Genomic DNA, 18,314 nt, shown 5'->3' on the forward strand with positions numbered 1-18,314 from the left:
GTGGAAAAAGAGGCAGCCTCCAGGTCTCTAGTGGATCAATCCCAGCTTCTTCCCCATTGTCAACTACCATTGCCAAAGCCACAGGTAGAAGAAAGAACAGCTCAATGTCCTTTTCTTGTGCCTGGATCTAGTTTCAGTGGAGAACCATCACTTAAAAACTGTCACTAATGAAATCAGAGGGAGAAGAGGCAGCCTGGAATAAGACCTAATTGAGAATTCCCTCCTTGAGCATTTTGTTGATGATAATGTTTGTATTGCTATATATTTATTTGTGTAAATTGTGTTGGAGTTGATCTTTGGGGGGGAAATGAAAATACAATAAATGATTGGAGACTAAAGCTTACTAATAGTTGAACGCAGTGATCAGAAAATGTTGACAGATCTTTTGATTCGGCCGAGCAACATGTAGAATTCTATTCATGTGTTAATAAGTTTAAAAAATACAAATAAAGGGAATAATTACGACACCACCCTGTTGGATAATAATGGATAGCCCTGATGAAAGGTGGATCTAGGCTGATGGGTTGGGGAGAGAGAGACATAGCATCCAATGAAAGCGTGAAAATTAACCACTTAATACTTGAAAGGGCTGATAGGGATTTCTTGACATGTCAACGTGCCTTCGTATTGTGTCAGAAACATGTTGATTCTTCCGACGGTTTTCACATTGACTGAATCTCTTGGCTGTGTAGCCTGCCTAGGTGGAAGTTGAATTATATTCAAGGTAGTCTGACTTTTAATCAATACGGTGACAATATTATCTTGTTTAATTTGTATGATGGCTGTATTAAACATCAAATCAAGCAGTTTATTACGTCAAGGAAGATGAAGTATGACAGGAATCAAATGCACTTGACACCACTTTTGTCTGTATTTCATTGCGGTGGCAGGCCATCATGATTGGAGATGATATTGTGAATGATGTAGGAGGTGCTCAGCAGTGCGGCATGAGAGCTCTCCAAGTACGGACGGGGAAGTACAGGTCAGTGCACATTATATCCTCTTTACACCCAATACGGATATTAACAGCAAAACTGGATGCCATTGTGAATTGTAATTTTGCTTTCTCTGCCCTTCACGATGCCACAGAAGGCACAGAGCACAGGGTTTCGTCACTGAAAAGGAAATTAACCCATTTGATGAAATGCAGTGTGAGCATGCTTTGCAAGCCAGGCTTCATATTGGGTTAGAACAGATCTTGAGTTTTGCCCTCAACTCAGGTGCAGTCTTAGGGCACAGTAAACACACTCCCCTGATTGCAAAGCTATTTGAACATCCATTTGAAGCCAGTATATGCATGAACGCTCAGACAAAGATTAGGAGGTGGAATATGTTTTAAATGCTTAGAGAAATAACGTTTCCTTTGACACATTTTCCTTTGACATAACAGCAATGCATTACTCTTTGTGACTTCTGTGCATTTCTGTATAGGAGAATGCAGCTGCCCAGACAAGGACTTCTAAAAGACTCTAAAAACTCTGGCCCTACTGAACCTTGTCCAGGAGCCTACATTTTCTTACATAGTTCCCTTCTGACCATTTGGAAAGCAAGTGCAGGAAAGGATCGCTATGGGAAAGTTCCATAAGTTCTATTATTCCTCTTGCTGTAAAGGTTTCTTTTTTTCCCTATGATGCCGCCCTCCTCCATTTTCTTAATATCTTCCCTGTGTCTGGCACCATGCAAGGAAAGCAGTTTTCAAGAAACATCTCAGCTGGGGTACCACATTTCCCAAATTAAAATTTAATGATTCTTGCCTTGCCTGTTTGGGTGATCAGCTTGTTGCTGAGTCATATAAGCGCTGTTCGAAGCTTGCAGAAGCAGTCTCTGTGTTACGAACTCCAAACCATTAGATGTCGAATTGTAATGTTTGCTTTTTGAGTGGCCATCTGTGCATGCACATCTCCTGCCCTCAAAGTAGGACACAATCTGGAGCAGCCTTTCTTGACGTTTTTACCATTGAGAACCCCTGGAAACTTCAGGCTTCGAGAAACCCCAGAAGGGGTGCAATTGTGCAGAATATGGTTGGGAAGCATAGCTGTGTATATGCCCACCCAGGGCCTTTCCACTCCTTCCAGACCAATCAATGGCCATTTTTGGAGGGGGGGGTCAACAAGACCATATGTGATCATAAAGGTATCCCCTGTGCAAGCACCGAGTCATGTCTGTCCCTTGGGGTGATGCCCTCTAGCGTTTTCTTGGCAGACTCAATACAGGATGGTATGCCAGTCCCTTCCCCAGTCATTACCGTTTACTCCCCAGCAAGCTGGGTACTCATTTTACTGACCTCGGAAGGATGGAAGGCTGAGTCAACCTTGAGCCGGCTGCTGGGATCAAACTCCCAGTCTCATGGTCAGACAGCATGTCTGCTGCCTTGCCACCCTGTGCCACAAGAGGCTCATTGTCTGATCATATTGCTCGATAAATGTTTACCAAAATTTTTAAACGTATATAAAAAAATTAACTCCCACCCACTGAGGAAACCTTTCCATTAAGGAACTTCAGGGTTTCCCAAAACTCTGGTTGAGAAAGCCTTGTCTGGAATCATGACCTCATCTGTAGGAGGAGTTTGTTGGTCGTGCTGTCTATGTTGGACTGTGGATGGACCTGAACAGAAGAGTGCCGGCTCCCTTCCCTCACCTTGTTCATGGGATGCTGCTATACTTGGTTGAGGGAACAAGGGTGAAGACTCCAAACCTTTCAGTTGCATTTGATATGTGTGCCTGCACAGAGCATGTGTATGAATCAGTGGCTTGGGATAAGTGGCTTTCTCCTCCACCACCCTTTGTGGAACATTTGCATCTTGAGGCTTTCCCTTTTAAGTACAGCTCCAATTGTAAGCTGGTAGGCTGCTCTGAACAAAACTCAAAGCACATTCAAGGTGAGTAAAGGACACATAATGCATTGACTATATTCTAGTATTTCAGTTTGCAGTTTACAGCTGTAATGGTGCTCAGGATTTGCTTTGGCTATAAAGATGTGTACTACAGCCTAATGCCCTTAGATGGTGCCATTAGTACATTTACTGCAACACTTGACTAACATTCTTTCCCAGAGGCTCTGGCAGCATTTGCTAAGCCACAGCAAAGCATCAGTGCTGTCAGCTTTTTCAGTTACTTCGCCGCTCAAATATTTTCCACTTGCTAAAAGCAGGTGAATTTCCTTCTGTCTGTTTCTCACAACTTTGTGCCAGGGTTGTTGGAAACGTTTTCTCCCCTCTAAACCAAAAGATTGGTGGAATGAGCAGAGCAGGATCTAGTGAAAAGTGAATGTAAGATGCTTTCCCCATAGGAAGATGAAATTTCCAACACTTCCAGTAGGTTTATGTCAAGTGTGCGTTATGTTTGAGTTATTAGTAACAAGGTCCATTTTTTAGAACAAAAATCAAGGCTCAAGGTATTCAGAAGTATGGCTCATGATGCTTTGGAACTACTAAATGAGCAGAGTAAGGTTATGATAGTTTTGTTACTGAAAGCATTACATACCTTAGGCTGGAGGTGAAGTGATTTTGAAGAAAGTATATTGATATTGGAAAGTCAGGAAGTATACAGGGGTAAATGAATCAGTCAATTATTTCTAATAAGACTAGTAAGTTGCAGGATATGGGAGCTTGTGGGGGGGCATGTTCTAAAATGCCTAAGTTTTTACACATTTTTTAAAAAGCTGGTACATCCCTGAGATACATCTGATCAATATTAGGGGTGATTACCATTCTGTTGCTCTGTGCAATGGAATGAATGAGCGTGACTAAACTTGCAGCTCAGTCTATAAAATATACATATGCAGATTGTGGGTGGACCAGCTAATTTGTATAAGGGGAGTGCCTGCCAGGGAGTGGGAGGTGGCCAGCTGGCCATGCTCCATGGCACTGCAGGAGCAGCACCAGCTTTGGCAGCCCAGCTCCCCTGGCTGGGCTGCCATGCTCTGAGGCCTCCTGCCCACTGGGGAGCATGAGGAGATTGGCCAAACAATAGAGAGCCCATTGTTTTAATGGGCTTTGATACTAGTAGCAGTTATAAAGCCTGCCATTTTGTTTCTGTGTCAAAGTCAAGCTGCTAGGTTTGAGCTCTCAGTTAAACGGCCTGGTTCTAAGGAATGTCAGAGGCAGCCTTTTTCTACTTCCTCATGGAACTGTAGATCATCTGGAAAAACATGTCTACTTCAGGTGTCATTATCATAATGTCCATAAGATTGCTCCCAGCATTATCCCTGTACAAAATATTTGAGTGCCAGTCTTGGCTGTCTAGGTCTGTTGCTACAGTTGGCTTCCAGAGAACAATAAGACAGGAAGCATGGGTTCTTTAAAAAAATTGTTTTGGATTAGGACTTGGGGAAGTCTGGTTTAAACATACTGAGTCTTCTTTTGATTGTTAGCTAAATGTTCTTTGGCCAGTATACCCAGGGACAGTTATAAAGTTCTTCAGCATGGATGAAGTTTTGAGTGCTTTGTCTGCAATGTAAGTGGAATGTTTTAATCTTTTAAAAAGAAAACATATAAAATTCTCTCTCTATAAACTCTTGCACAACTGTAATGTTTTCGCTTTTTGAGGAAGGTGTATTTTTCCCCCATAATGAGATGTGCAGTCTTCTGTAGCAACTCCTTACCAAGTTCCTCCCCATCTATACTGAATGTGTGTTATTATTGCACTCCTGAGCCGTACTAAACAAAATTAGTGGACACACATAACATGCCCAGCAGAAGTACTTGCTACCATCACCCCATCAAATCTGGGAAAGCTGTGAAATGTACCATATTGTGCAGCTTTTAGCAAATCTGAGGAGGCCTCCAGATTTTGTATTTATGGCTGTTTCTATATAAATGGCACATAGCTTGGCTGCATGCAGACTGAGCTTTTTAAGAAGTTGTATAAAGTTTGGCCGGCGTGGAGAAAGCATCCACAGAGTTCTGCACTGCAACAGAATGAAATATTCAGGAGGGCTGTATCAAACAGCACCGGAGAGGAAACTGGCCAGCATGGTCACTGAAGCCCAGATCATCATGGCAAGGAGTCTTTACATTTTCCCTTGGCATTCATTCTCCTACATCCCCAGTGATTGCAGACAGAAGGAGCTAGTGTGCTTTCTGTGCTTACAGCACAGAGCTGTTCTGTGCAGCAGATGAGAAACGGAATAAGCGTGGTATCCAGTGTTATTCTCACCCTGATCTTGATTTAAGAATTTCTGAGCAAGCATGCAAAATGGCTTGTTATTTTTTTTAAAAGGATGCATTATTGCTATCAATGAAGGCTCTGTAACATTTGGTCATTGAAGCACCATTTGCAGGGACTTGGGGGTTTCATTACAGGATGCAATTGATTAATAAGCCCATTTACGGTACTAAGGAGCAGATAAAACCGACGTCTCTTTTAAAACTGCTGCTTTTATTATTTCTTTTAATAATTTGAAAACAGGGGGCCAAGCATTCAGCAGTCCTGAAAGTAAGAATGTTTTTCTTTCTAAACCAATAGTAGCTATAATGTCAGTGGACTAATTGCATTGCTGGGAAAGAGGAACAGTACAATCCTCAACAGAGTTCCACTCTTCTAAGACCACTGGCTTCAGTTGACTGAAAAGGGTAGAACTCTGTTTAGGGTTGCATTGTAGGGGTCACACTTAGGTGTGAGCTCAAAACAGAGTGCTGATAATGCTTGGATAGAATTCAGAAGGTACCATTTTCTTGAGTTAGGTAGTTACAGTGTACTACGCAGTGTAGATGGGGAAACTGGGGTGGCCTTAGCCAGTAGGCATCAGGGGCTGTTACCCTGTGCCCCATACTGAAGGCCCTGACCACCCACTGCCCTGCTCCTGACCAAGGGAGGGAGAAAAAAAAGAACAGGCTCCCATCACTGCCACTTGCAGCCATCAAGATCTACCTTCCCGTAATGGCTCCCACCTGCTGCATGAAGTCCACCTCTTAGTGAGACATAGCAGTGTTTCTGGGGCTCCATCCTGAGCTTTTGGTAGGGATCCCAACATCACTCAAAATGTTTCTGGGAGAAATAGCTTGCAGCACTGATGGCAAGGGATTTTAGGAACCATACAGGAAGGAAAGACCTCAAATTAATGTCATCACTTTGATTTCTAGGTATAGGATAATCTGACCACATGGTTTTGAACTTCTGCGAGCGCTTTCAAAAATGAGATTATCTAGTGAGGTACAGGGTAGATCAGAGAGATTCTTTTGTTTTCATTAGCTGAATTTGTGATGGGTATAGTGAGCGCAGGGGGGATTACTATGTGATGAGCGGAATTTATTGTTGAAATATCGTACAATTGCATTTGAAGAACTTTGTTTCTAGAGTCTATTGTATTTATATATAACACAATGATGCAATCCTGCCCCAAAGGCTTAAAAAACTATATGACATGGTGAATGTAGGATGGCAAAAGAAACTTTTAAATAATTTTCCAGAACATTCATGCAGTTTTCAAGAAGTAATTGATTAACAGAATTTGAGTAGATAGAATTTGAAGCGTTTAAGACTGAACAATTGTAACAGAGCTCAGGTTATCATGAACAGAGAGGCCTCAATGAGTTGTGACTGGGCAGCCATCTGTATGTATTCACATGGCTGCTCTGCTCATCTATGTCAGCTAGTGACGATCTCCATTTTTTGCCTGATGAAGGGAATGTGATTGAGAATACTAAAGCCAGGAGGCTTTTTGGAAGGACTTGAGAAAGCTGCCATATTGGCCCTTATGATTTAAAAGATGAAAACTGTATTTAAGCTAATCTTTATTGAGGACTTATCAGGAATGTATGGTATATTATTTGGGCTTCATAAATGTTATTGCATTATTGCATATGGATAGTTACCACAACTTGGGTTCCAGGTAAATCACATTGTTATTTCCTATTTGTTGAACCCTGTCATTCCCATCTGTGCCCCAGATAATTTTTCCCTAGCTAGCTGCTTAGTTGGCTGGTGTCATTTCCCATTGTTTAGTTTTATGTAGGCTTGGTAGACTAGATGAATTTGAGAGATACTTTAGCTCATTCAGGTTGCCTGTCAAGTCAATTTATATTTCTCCTTTCCCTACAGATGCATTATTCATGAGTCAGTGTGGGTGACTAGAATGAATACATGAAAAGAAAGGCATTCTGTGCAGGCCTCTCCAAAGTTTCTGTGTATCTCAGCACAATATGATCTGCGGGGGGGACCTCTTGCACATTTAAGGCACATAATGCATAGCTGACTCTTTGGGTTCTATTCCAAAATTCTTTCATTTGTTTCTTTTTATTATACATTCTAAAACAGGATAGGATGGCTTGTTTTAGGGGTAGCCATTTTCACTGTCCTAAGCCAGCTAACAACCACCTGAGAATTGTCCTAGTAGATAATCAAACATTGCAGCGTTTTTGTCTGCTCCCATGACTTGCAGTGTCACAAATATTTACTAGCTCATTATTTAACAGCACTGCTTAGTATCACTGCAGTTACAGAGATTGCCTTCTTTAAGATGCCTTGGGAGGGGCTGCTGAAAGGTGATTAAGAAGCATTAACATTGGAGACAGCTGTGCAATTGTGGTTTCACAAGAGATTTCCTTCCTTCACTGTGTGGTTCTTCCCTCAAGTTTTGTCCTTGAGTGGAAATCTTGCAGTATCTCTTCAATTCTGCCATGCAGAGAGACTGACGAACAATTCAATAAGGGATAAGCTGTGATGAAACCAAAGCGAAAATGTTAAATCTTGACAAAAAAATAATTGGCTCCAAGCATGAATGATCATCAGATTATAATGGGACAAGCATTAAACGTATTATTAAACAACAGTCCAAACCTGAAGTGGCCAAACTTAATATAAATACCTGGAACTGATCTTTTTACCCTTTGCCAGATTAATAGAGTGGTATCTACTGTCTGCCATACTCAGAGCCTGTTTCAACTCCTTCCTAGCTCCAGGTTTGACTTCAGATATGGTGGCTCACGGTCTAGCCAGGCCCTAGAAGACTCTACCAAATGCATTGCTTGACCTTGGGTCATTGTTTTGAAAGCTTGAGAAGATAAAATGAGTTCCTACATAATAGCACCCATTTTTCCTAGCAATTTTGGAAGCAATAAAAAGAAAAGACTGAGCGTGTGCAGGGATTGCCTTGGGAGGGGAAGTCTGTGCAATTCCTCACGGTTCCAGTTGGCCAGAGCTATTACTGTCATAAATCTTAGCAACTCTTATCTGTTGCCAATAAGAACAAGCCCCTGTAACTGGTGGCTTGCCAGCCCATAACATTAGGCTATTCAGATCTAATTGTGGCCACAATGCATTTTATTGCCCATAGCAATCACTGTCATTCAGATCCAAAACTTTTTCTACCCTTAAATGGATAAAAAAGATTGGAGAATTGTTGGCCTGGAAGAGCTTTCTTTACAGTGCCCTACTCTGAAGCAGAATATTTCATAGTTAAGCATTTCTGCTGTATCACCCTGTAACAGACTATTTCCATACAATAATCTCATCAGAACAGTTTCCATTTGTAGTATAAATATTTTACTCAGCTTGAAAGCAGAGTCTACTTCTTAATCCACTTAAGTCAATAGGTTTTAGAAGGGTATCATTTAGCTTTGGATTGCATTGTCAACCTCATTAATTGTTGTGTTATCTACCAGTTGCTTTGTACCTCCTCCTGTTAACCACCAGGAAGAAATGTTGGATATAGATAATAGAAAAGAGATCTGTCCATGACCCTTTGGTCATGCTAGGATTGAGACAGCCACAGATCTAGCCTGAGAGATGATCAAAGTTGAGCAAGGCACAGTGCTCCTCTAGATTCTGGTTTTGTTGCTCCAGCTGTTTATTTATTTATTATATTTATATACCGCCATCCCCTTGTGGCTCAGAGCGGTTTACAAAAACATGAAAATCATAATACAGGTAAAAACATGGTAATTACAGCAGGATAACCAGGGTAGTAAAAGTAACATTTGGTGAAAATGAATTTTTGTAAATAAAACATTAACAGCAACATTAACAGTTAACTGAATCCCATAGGTTGTGATTTTGTTTGCTCCAAGGGCACATCTGTGTGAGGGGAGGGGTTCTGGGGGCTCAGTGGAAGTTGTTGTTCTGTTGGATCTCAACCAAATGCCTGGCAGAAGAGCTCCATTTTGTAGACCCTGTGGAACTGTACTAGCTCCGACAGGGCCTGGACTTCTTCTGAGAGCTCATTCCAGCAGGTGGGGGCCAGGATGGAGAAGTTCTGGCCCTGGCTGAGGTCCAATATGCTTCCCTGGAGCTAGAGATCACCAGCTGGTTGGAGGTGGCAGACCGTAGAGCTCTTTGTCGGGTATATACAGAGAGACAGTCCCTCAGGTACACTGGGCCCAGCCCATGTAAGACCTTAAAGGTGAGTACCAGGACCATAAGCTTGATCTGAGATTCAACTGGTAACCAGTACAGCTGTTTCAGCATGGGCTGGATGTGGGATCTCCACAGTGTTCCTGTAAGGACCCTGGCCACTTCATTCTGGACCAGCTGTAGTTTCTGGGTAAAGGGATAAGTGTAGGCCTGCATAGAGCGAGTTGCGGAAGTCAGGTTTGGAGGTGACCATCACATGGATCACTGTGGCTAGGTATTTTGGAGCCAATAAGGGTGCTAGTAGTCTGGCTTAGTGCAAGTGGTAGAACACCAGCTGTGCTACTCACACGATCTGTCCCTTTGTGGACAGGGAGGTGTCCAGAATCACACTCAAGTTCCTAGTGGAATCGGCTACTGATAGTTGCACCCTTTCCAGGATGGGCAATTGTGCTTCCTCGCTTGGACTTTTTCAACCCAGTCACAGGACCTCTATCTTTGGAGGGTTCAGCTTCAGATGACTCTGCTTGAGCAATCCCGTCACTGCTTCCAGACATCTGGCTAAGGATTCTGGGGGGTGAAATAGGGCATCCATCCATCAGGAGGAAGAGCTGGGTGTCATCTACATATTGATGGCACCCAAGCCCAAAACTCTGCATCAACTGGGCAAGAGGGCATGTAAAGAAATTAAATAAGATTGGAGAGAGGATTGTGCCTTGTGTAATTCCACATGTGAGTTCGTAGCAGTTTATTTCTCTCCATTTGCTACCTTCCGTCCCCAGCCCCAGAGGAAGGAGATCATCTATTGGAGGGCTGTCTCCCACATTCTGGCATCAGCGAGGCGGTGAGCTAGAAGCTCCTGGTCAACTATGTCAAATGCTGCTGTGAGGTCAAGTAGAACAAGCGGTGATAGTCCACCTCGGTCCAGCTGGTGATGGAGGTATAGCTCATGCAAGCTAAAGCTTCTGTGTAAGAAGGCTTATGATTGGTATTCTTACAAGTCTTGAACCCTTGGCAGTTAAATACTAAACATATTTACACCCCTCTCAGTTTGTAGCATTTAGCCTTGGCTAATAGAAATGGAAAAATCAACTGAATTCAGATTGGCTGCTTTTCCATGTATGCTTATTTCCTCGTGGGTTTCACTGATTTCCATGAAATTTAATATCGAATAAATTCATATAGGACTATAGCCTTATACTCTAATCCCATCTTAATCAAAAGTAAATTCTGTCAGTTTAAATGAAGCTGATATACTAAGAAGTCTGCAAAATATTACAGCCTTAAATATATATGTTTCCCTGTGACACAGTTTTGAATCTCAGAGTATTAACAAGAAACCCAAGATTACTTTATCAGTCCATAACCTAAACTAGTTAATTGAAGATGTGCTGGGATTATAATGTAATATACAGTTATTTTTGAACTATGTTCAAAATATAACACATCCATTCTTATTTGTTCTTTGGGTTTGAGTAAAACTCTACATGGACCCTCAAGATCTTTCCATGGTAGAGGGTTTCTTCCCATCTGTGAAAAAACAGGGAGTTAAGATCTACCTCATCAGAATTCTTTCATAGTATATTCCCCAAATCTGCCCTGGGAAAACAATGATCACATCTGATCCATGTATATAGACTAGATGAAGCCTGTGAAACATCATGAAGATTTGTGTAGATCTGACTTTTATTTTCCACTGTCTCCTGTGAAGTTGGAGGTGATCATAGGGGGGAACAAGGTGGTGGGGTGGAGGGAAGTTGAAAGAGTACCCTTCAAGGGTTGGTGCCCTTGAATTTAGCTCTAGTATATGAAATAAAATCTAACCTTAAAACTTACAAGAGGATATTTTTGTTAAAATATTTTGAGGGCAGTAACCTATTGATTGCATACCCTCCCTTAGATAACATGGCTAGTACACCATCTAAAATTATTCTTCAGATCTGAAAATGTAGAAATCGTTTTTCTTCTGCTTTCAACCTGGAGACCTAGAGAAGGGATTTATAAATGCTAAACTTTTATATAGTTAAACTAGATGAAAAGCCCGGTGCACCCAGCAAAGCACTGGGCTCTAGGAGGCATGTCTGGATTGTGGCCTTCATGGATACTGGCCACATGGCAAAAGCATAAATCATGGTTTCAACATCCTTCTCGCCCTGATTTCAACTCAGTTGTAAGATTCAGTGTGGTGTAGTGAGAGCCAGTTCGGTGTAGTGGTTGGGAATGCCAATTTCTAATCTGGCGAGCCGGGTTTGAATCTGCACTACCCCACATGCAACCAGCTGGGAGACTTTGGGCTTGCCATGTTACTGAGAAAACTCTTCTGACTGAACAGGAATATCAGGGCTCTCTCAGCCTCACCCACCTCACAGGGTGTCTGTTGTGGGGAGAGGAAAGGGAAGGCGACTGTAAGCCGCTTTGAGACTCCTTCTGGTACAGAAACCTTCTTCTTCTTCATAAAGAATGGTAGACTCTAATCTCAAGAGCTGGATTTGATGCCTCCTCCATGTGCATCCAGCTGGGTTGCCAACCTCCAGGGAAGCTGAGAAAAAGAATCAATAATTGACTGTGCAATAAAGTCTATTTTAATAAATAGACTTTATCACACAGCTAATTATCAATTTGTTTCTTGGCTTCTACTTTGTGGGATCAACAAGCTTTTGTTTTTGAACCTCATGGGGAGGTCTGGAGATCATCAGGAATTACAAGTGGTCTCCAGGCAGCAGACCCCATGGAGAAAACAGGTGCATTTGAGTGTGAGCCCACCACCCCTCTCTGGATGCAGAGAGCACTCGGCCAGCAGTTGCTAATAAGTGGTCCACTCTCTGCCTCAAACTTCCTGCCAGTTTCAGTAGCGTGTTAGGTGAAAGAGGAGCCAGCCTCAGAACATGTTCAGTTGCCAGTAAGATGCCCTGGCCTCCTGGCCTCTTTCAACTCAGAGGACATGGGGGGGGGGCAGAGCAAGCTGCCTCCTGGCACAGTCTCTGTGCACTTTCTGGAGGGGAGCTGTGGGAGGCTCAGAAACGGCTCCCTGCCAGCCCTCTGGGATCCAGAGCAGCTAGGAAAAGCCTCTGCCCTAGGGATGTTTACTCATGAGTAAGGTATGTAAGGTTTTCAATTTGTGATCTGAGAAGTGAGGAATGCTTTCAGGGTAACCATCGCAGGCAATTGCAGCAGGGACAATAATGCTGATGTGGGTGGGACTGGGAAGATGTAGACTTTCCCTTTCCATATGGTCACCACCTTGGTCTCGCTGCAATCTTTCCAAGACCATCACAACACAACAGATTTGAGGCCAATCTTTAAGTGTGGGTGGGATGTCATTCTACCATAGCTGAATGGAGACTTTTATGAGTAAAGGGAGTGATAAACTGTGATTGATGAATGCATGGAGTGAACTGGGAAGGGGGGGATTATAGATTCTAATGTCTCAGAAATTGTGCAGCATGCATGTAATTTGGAAAAAAAGGTGCCTCTTGCACTCAGGAAACTTACAAAAATAAAAACTCAAGTAATGTCTTCTGACAATATATGCAGCATAAATAGGTTAATAAATTTATTAAATGGGGGTTTTACCATTTAGATTTCTGCTCCAGTGATGCCCAAGAAGAAGAAAAAATAATGATTATTGTTTACAACTTTTCTAAATCATTCTTTACTGAAGATTTGATTTATTGTTTACAATTGTTTTTTATTCAAAAGATTATTATTAGACAGCTCAAAAGTCATACAGTCTTTCCTGCCAGTTCGATTCCTTAGTATCCCACCACTGAGAATGTGTACTTTAAAAAAAAATTCTGGAGAACAGCCATCATGACTCTCCTGGCTCTGACTATTCATTTCTACAAAGATATATAAACATATTACATGGTGAACTTGGGATCCCATCTGGCTAGACAGTATGAAATGTTAATACTTTATTATATGTGCTATTTGACAAAGAGTCTTGTCAAACTTTGCTCGTATTCCTGTATGTCGAAATTACAACGCTGCTCTTTTAAAAAGCTCTGGCTGATTAAAATGTTACTTTTGTTGTAAATATGACAGTTGTGGGACTTGCTGTTCTACTTTGTGGGATCAACAAGCTTTTGCAAAAAAAAAATAATGAAATCTGGAAATTGGGAATAACTCTGGTGTTGTCATCCAGTGAGTTCCTCAGGACAGAATTTGGACCAGGGGGGACTTTGGTAAACTTCCCGTGTATATATTAGGTTTTTGAGAGTTTGCTGAGCAATTAGCTCTTATACATTTTGTGCTCTGAAAAAAAATCTTCTGATCTGAATTAAGCATCAATAAAAGATGAAGTTCACTGCTGGGAAAGCCTGAAAAGTTACTAGGATTGTACACTATCAGAAATAATTGGCCCAATCTTAATAAAAACTAGAGGGGAAAACAACTGCCAAGGTGCTTTCTGAAAGTAAATGTTTACTATAATTAGGAAGACACTGGCTGGGTATGTGTATCTTGGGCTGTAGCAAATCCATTTTGCCTGTAACTAAAATTAATGGTGATCAACAGTGCTGCTGTGGAGGATATTGTTGTCTGTTCTTGCTGTAAAATGGATCCTTCTGAGAGAAATTTGCTGCTAAGTGAAGCACAGGGGGTATATAACTTTCAGGTAAGTTCTCGGAATAGTTTGTATTATATGTAGATGTTTGCTTGTATTCATACTAGTTGATACCATATGAAAAGAGGATTCCCATATGCAGAAGGAGCTCTGTTATTTTGTATGTGAATGCAATAGTATCTTTTCCCTTTTAATTTTCGAGACATAAAATCTCAGCATACTACTCTACTACTTTTTTGTTTTCTTTGCCATTCATTCAGTCATCCCTCCTTCCTGCCTCATGTTTTAATCACTTTTTAATCTGCTTTTCCAGTTGGTTTTTATTGTCTTCATGGTGTATTTTACAGCAGTGGTCCCCAACCTTTTTATCACCGGGGACCACTCAACGCCTTTTACTGAGGCCCGGGGGGGGGGTAGTTTACTCCTCTACTCTCAACCACTGCCCTAACGCTCTCTGATCGCTATGGTAATGTTTAAACATCCCTTCAAAATAAGATACAGACACGCCACAACAATGAAGTATGTTGTAAAGGGTCGGGGGGGGGTGAAGTAAAGGGCCGGGGGGGGGGAGAAGGCGTCCTTTGGGGCCCACCTCCAATTAGTTGAAGGACCACATGTGGTCCACGGCCCACAGGTTGGGGATTGCTATTTTATAGTACTTTGTTTTAACCACTAGCCATTTTGGTGGCTTTGATTAGGCAGAAATGTAGCAAATATGTCTTTTTAGTAACAATAGTCATTGAGCAGTTCTTTCATTGACTCTCAGTACCCTCCTGGGCCACTTGAGGGATTGTATATTACTTGTCTACCTTGGTTCGATGACAGGTAGTTGTACAGTTACAAGGCCCAGCAACACAGCACAAATGTTACTCCTCCTGACATTCAATATTCAACAGGATTATTTTAGTCATTCCATCCCTTCAGACCTGAAAACTACTTTGGCCACTAAGTCATATGCAATCTGGTACTAATGTTTGAGCCTGTGAGAAGTTGACAGCTTCCAGCTGGTACATGACATGAAGAATGCTGTGTTGTGTGACCCTGGAGAACTACCCTGAGTATAATGCCTCCATTTGAAAATTTGTCCATGTCTTTCTGAATTCGAGCCCTCATTCATACTGTGAAATGCAGTTTATGGACAGTGGAACCTTCAAGGACTTCTCATCATCACGTGAACTGCCAGAGCACAGAGCTAAGCGCAGCAGCTGCATGGGCCTCTGTAACCTGTTACAAAGTGAAGCTTTGTTCACACTGTGAAAGACATTTTGCAGTTGAATAATATTAGCTTCTGCTAAACTATTGGCTGCAGGGAACTGAATTCAGGCCTAAAAATAGGAGAATGTTTAAAAGGGCCTGTCCAACTCTGCAGTGGACAATTTGCAGTTGTAACCAAGTTTGACATCTGCCTGAGAATTACATCATCTGGAAGGGAAGTTGGAAAACCTTTCAAAACGATGCTTTTCTGAAAAGTGAGTTATTAGTTGTGTCAGCTAATGATCATACCATGTATTTTCAGTGGCTATGAATAAGAAAAGGTGCAGGAATGCAAGACAGGAAAGAAACAAGTAAGCAAATTGAAATTTTCACTAAATATTATGGTAAGACTATTTAGTCCTGGTATCTTTGATTCCTGCCAGCAGTGAAAGATCATAAAAGTTTCCTAAACAGTCTGCTAAAGAGCCATGGACTGTCCCAGATTCTTCAGCTGAAGGGTACGTTAACATGGCTACTTCTTTAATATTCTTTTCCTGGCCAAGGAAAATGGATAGACTTCAGCAGTGGTAACTTCCATCATGTGAATTAGAGCCTCAGACAACAGTGGAATCTTTAAAGCAACATTTCTCAACTTTTTAACTGTTGAGAAACCCCTGTAGCATTCTTCAGGCTTCGAGAAACCCCAAAAGTGGCACAATCATGCAGAATATGGCTGGGAAGCATAGCCGTGTACATGCCCGCCCTGGGCCCCTCCTCTTCCCATCTCCTCCAGGCCCAACATAGGCCATTTTGGGAGAGGAGGGTGGGTCAACATGACCTTATATGGTCATATCATTTGGCAAACATTTAACAAATTTAGAATATCTGTTCCACTATATATTTCTGGTAAGGCCTTGGAAGAGGAGCTGGTCTCATGGATTAAATGCTAAGCACTTAACATCCACTCAGGGCAGCTGTCCCGCCCCTGAGTGCCTCCTCCTCCAACCCACTTGCCTGTCTGTCCAGTGACAAGGCATTTGCCTTCCGTCCCCGACCCCTGACCACCCCCTCTTCCTTGCACTTCCCTTCGATGCTTGGTGGCTGCAGTTCCCTGCTGTGTGAGAGCCGCCCTTGCCGGTGAGTTCCCAGCAGCCTGCAGCCTTTCCAGGACCTGGAGGGATGGAGAGGCCATCTGCAGAGTTCTTCCAACCCCCACAATCTAGCGCCTGTTGTATTCCTGAATGCAATGGGCTTTGCCCCTAGTGTGTGTGTGTGTGTGTGTGTGTATATAAAAATTGTTTTCCACCCATTCTGGAAACACTTCCAGAGCCGTGAAGAAACACCAGGTTTTCATGAAACCCTGGTTGAGAAAGCCTACTTTAAAGGCTCAAGAAGAAAAGAGCTAGCCCTAAGAAAAATAATGCATTAATGCTGTATTAGCCAGGGCATTCCAGGATAGATCTTTCAACACGATTATTGCTATAGAGTGTGTTGGATGTGCTTTGCTCTACCTTTCACACCCTGATTTCTCCCTGCTCAGCCATGTGGATGCAGAACTGGCCTCGGCCTCTTTTTAACTGCAGGATATGAGCACATCAGGCAATTATTTTTATTGCCTTTGGACTAAATCAAGCAATGCATGTTCATCTACTCTGTACTGTATTACACTCTGAAGCTCATCCAACACTTCAACCAAACATAAATATTGATTCGCTTTGTAAGTCACTACTTAGGGTATAATTTGGCTGATAGTAAAATCTGTTGTTTTTTTTACTTAGTATGCCTTGAATTGAGGAAGATCTTGTATTTACAAGGGCTCTTGCTAATGCTTGCATATGCTAGTGCAAATTTGATGGCATGGATAAATCGGTCATAATGGATGATATCCAGTTACCATGGAGCACTGTTTGGTCAGATTTCTTGCATTGAGGGAAAACTTTCTACACTGATTCGTTTACTGATAAATCCCCTGGATGCCCCACCGTCTACCCAATCTGACTTTTGTAGCTGCAACCCCACCCCCCAACAGAGTGAAGAGTTGACCCCAATTTAAAACACAACTATGCCAACAACACATTTAGATTGACCCTCACTAAACAATTTCACAAATTTCAAGGCAACTTACAGTTCCGAGGAACCCAGTTTGAAAACTACTGCCATGGAGGAGCAGGTTAGATTATGCTTACTAGGCTATGATATAGGATTCAACATAGCAGCTGTTCTCAGACCTTTTAAGCAGTCCTAAATTGGCAAGAGATTAATATCAGAGCAAAGTGACACTTCCTTGCTTGTTGGTGGGGGTGTATCTAATTCCTGGGGTGGTGTTGTTGATATGGGCTTTCTCTGTGTTGAGGAAACCACATGAATCCTCTCTTTACAACAGAGAAAAAAGGGATTTTGTCTTAATTTCAATTTTTATTTCTCGCTAACTTTTATTAGGCCATCATAGCAAGAGTAATTGTGTGAAAAGTATAAGCCTTTGCAGATGAAGTAAAGTGACTTTTTAATATAGCACTTCCACAGTAGGTCATCTCCAGTATCACAAGCTCTCTGTTTCATGGCACATTAACAGAAGTGACAGAAATGAATAGTTTCCACTGCAGATGAGATGAGCTGTATTCCTGAGTCACAGCTTGTTATTTTTTCCTGTTTTGCTTTTTTAAACAGTTCCAATAAAGATTCCATTTTCCTGCCTTCTTGATTCACAAAATTTAAAAAGCCTTTTCACTTACTGCTTTTGCAGGAAGGAGGAATCACCTTTTCTTCTGACTTGTCTAACCTATTTCCTGAGATCCCTGGTTTGTGACCCAAGAGTCTTTTATTCTTAGATTCTCTGGATGGTGGAATTTTGCTTTTGTTAGAAAAAAGATACGTGCCTTGCCACATATTATTTCCAAATTTATTTCCTACCTTCTGACATTGTCCGGAAGACATTTAGAGTTATCATTCTTCATCATCTACTGATTTTCTAAAACTAACAATAGAATCTCAAAGATGCTGTAGGTTTTGGGATATAAATTGAGTTGTGTGTATTTTTCCCATTCCGCATTTGATGGTTGTATTTAATGGTAATGGTTTTCAGGATGAGGTAACCTGCTATTTAACTACGTGTAATAAGATATGGAAAGGCACAGTATAACAACATGTAAATTAAGAAATGATGCCTTTCTCCTATACATTGGTTCTGGGCCTTAGCTTTTAGTCTTCTGGAATGGATTTTGCACATTTCTTGCAGGGACAACATTTGTCAATGGTGAAAAGGTAATAGT

The 18,314-nt window shown here is 41.8% G+C and overlaps 1 protein-coding gene and 1 long non-coding RNA gene across 7 annotated transcripts in view; one reads left to right on the forward strand and one right to left on the reverse strand.

Moving 5' to 3' along the window:
- Window positions 1-18,314, forward strand: part of LHPP (phospholysine phosphohistidine inorganic pyrophosphate phosphatase) — a 150,580-nt gene that overhangs the window by 47,184 nt on the left and 85,082 nt on the right. For 5 of the 6 annotated variants that reach the window (XM_077350040.1, XM_077350039.1, XM_077350041.1 and 2 more), the window contains one exon: window positions 891-982. In XM_077350040.1, coding sequence (XP_077206155.1) covers window positions 891-982 — 92 coding nt within the window. Of the gene's footprint in view, window positions 1-890; window positions 983-1,431; window positions 1,652-18,314 lie in introns of those variants that run through there. The other variant, XM_077350042.1, reaches the window with a different exon arrangement.
- On the reverse strand, window positions 5,547-17,394 carry LOC143843634 (uncharacterized). The gene is made up of 3 exons (XR_013233627.1): window positions 17,171-17,394; window positions 9,638-9,857; window positions 5,547-7,656 (listed from the first exon to the last, which is right to left on the reverse strand). It is a non-coding gene; the product is annotated as an uncharacterized LOC143843634 (long non-coding RNA).

The sequence above is a fragment of the Paroedura picta genome, chromosome 8 (genome assembly GCF_049243985.1).
Source record: "Paroedura picta isolate Pp20150507F chromosome 8, Ppicta_v3.0, whole genome shotgun sequence".
Taxonomy (NCBI): domain Eukaryota; kingdom Metazoa; phylum Chordata; class Lepidosauria; order Squamata; family Gekkonidae; genus Paroedura; species Paroedura picta.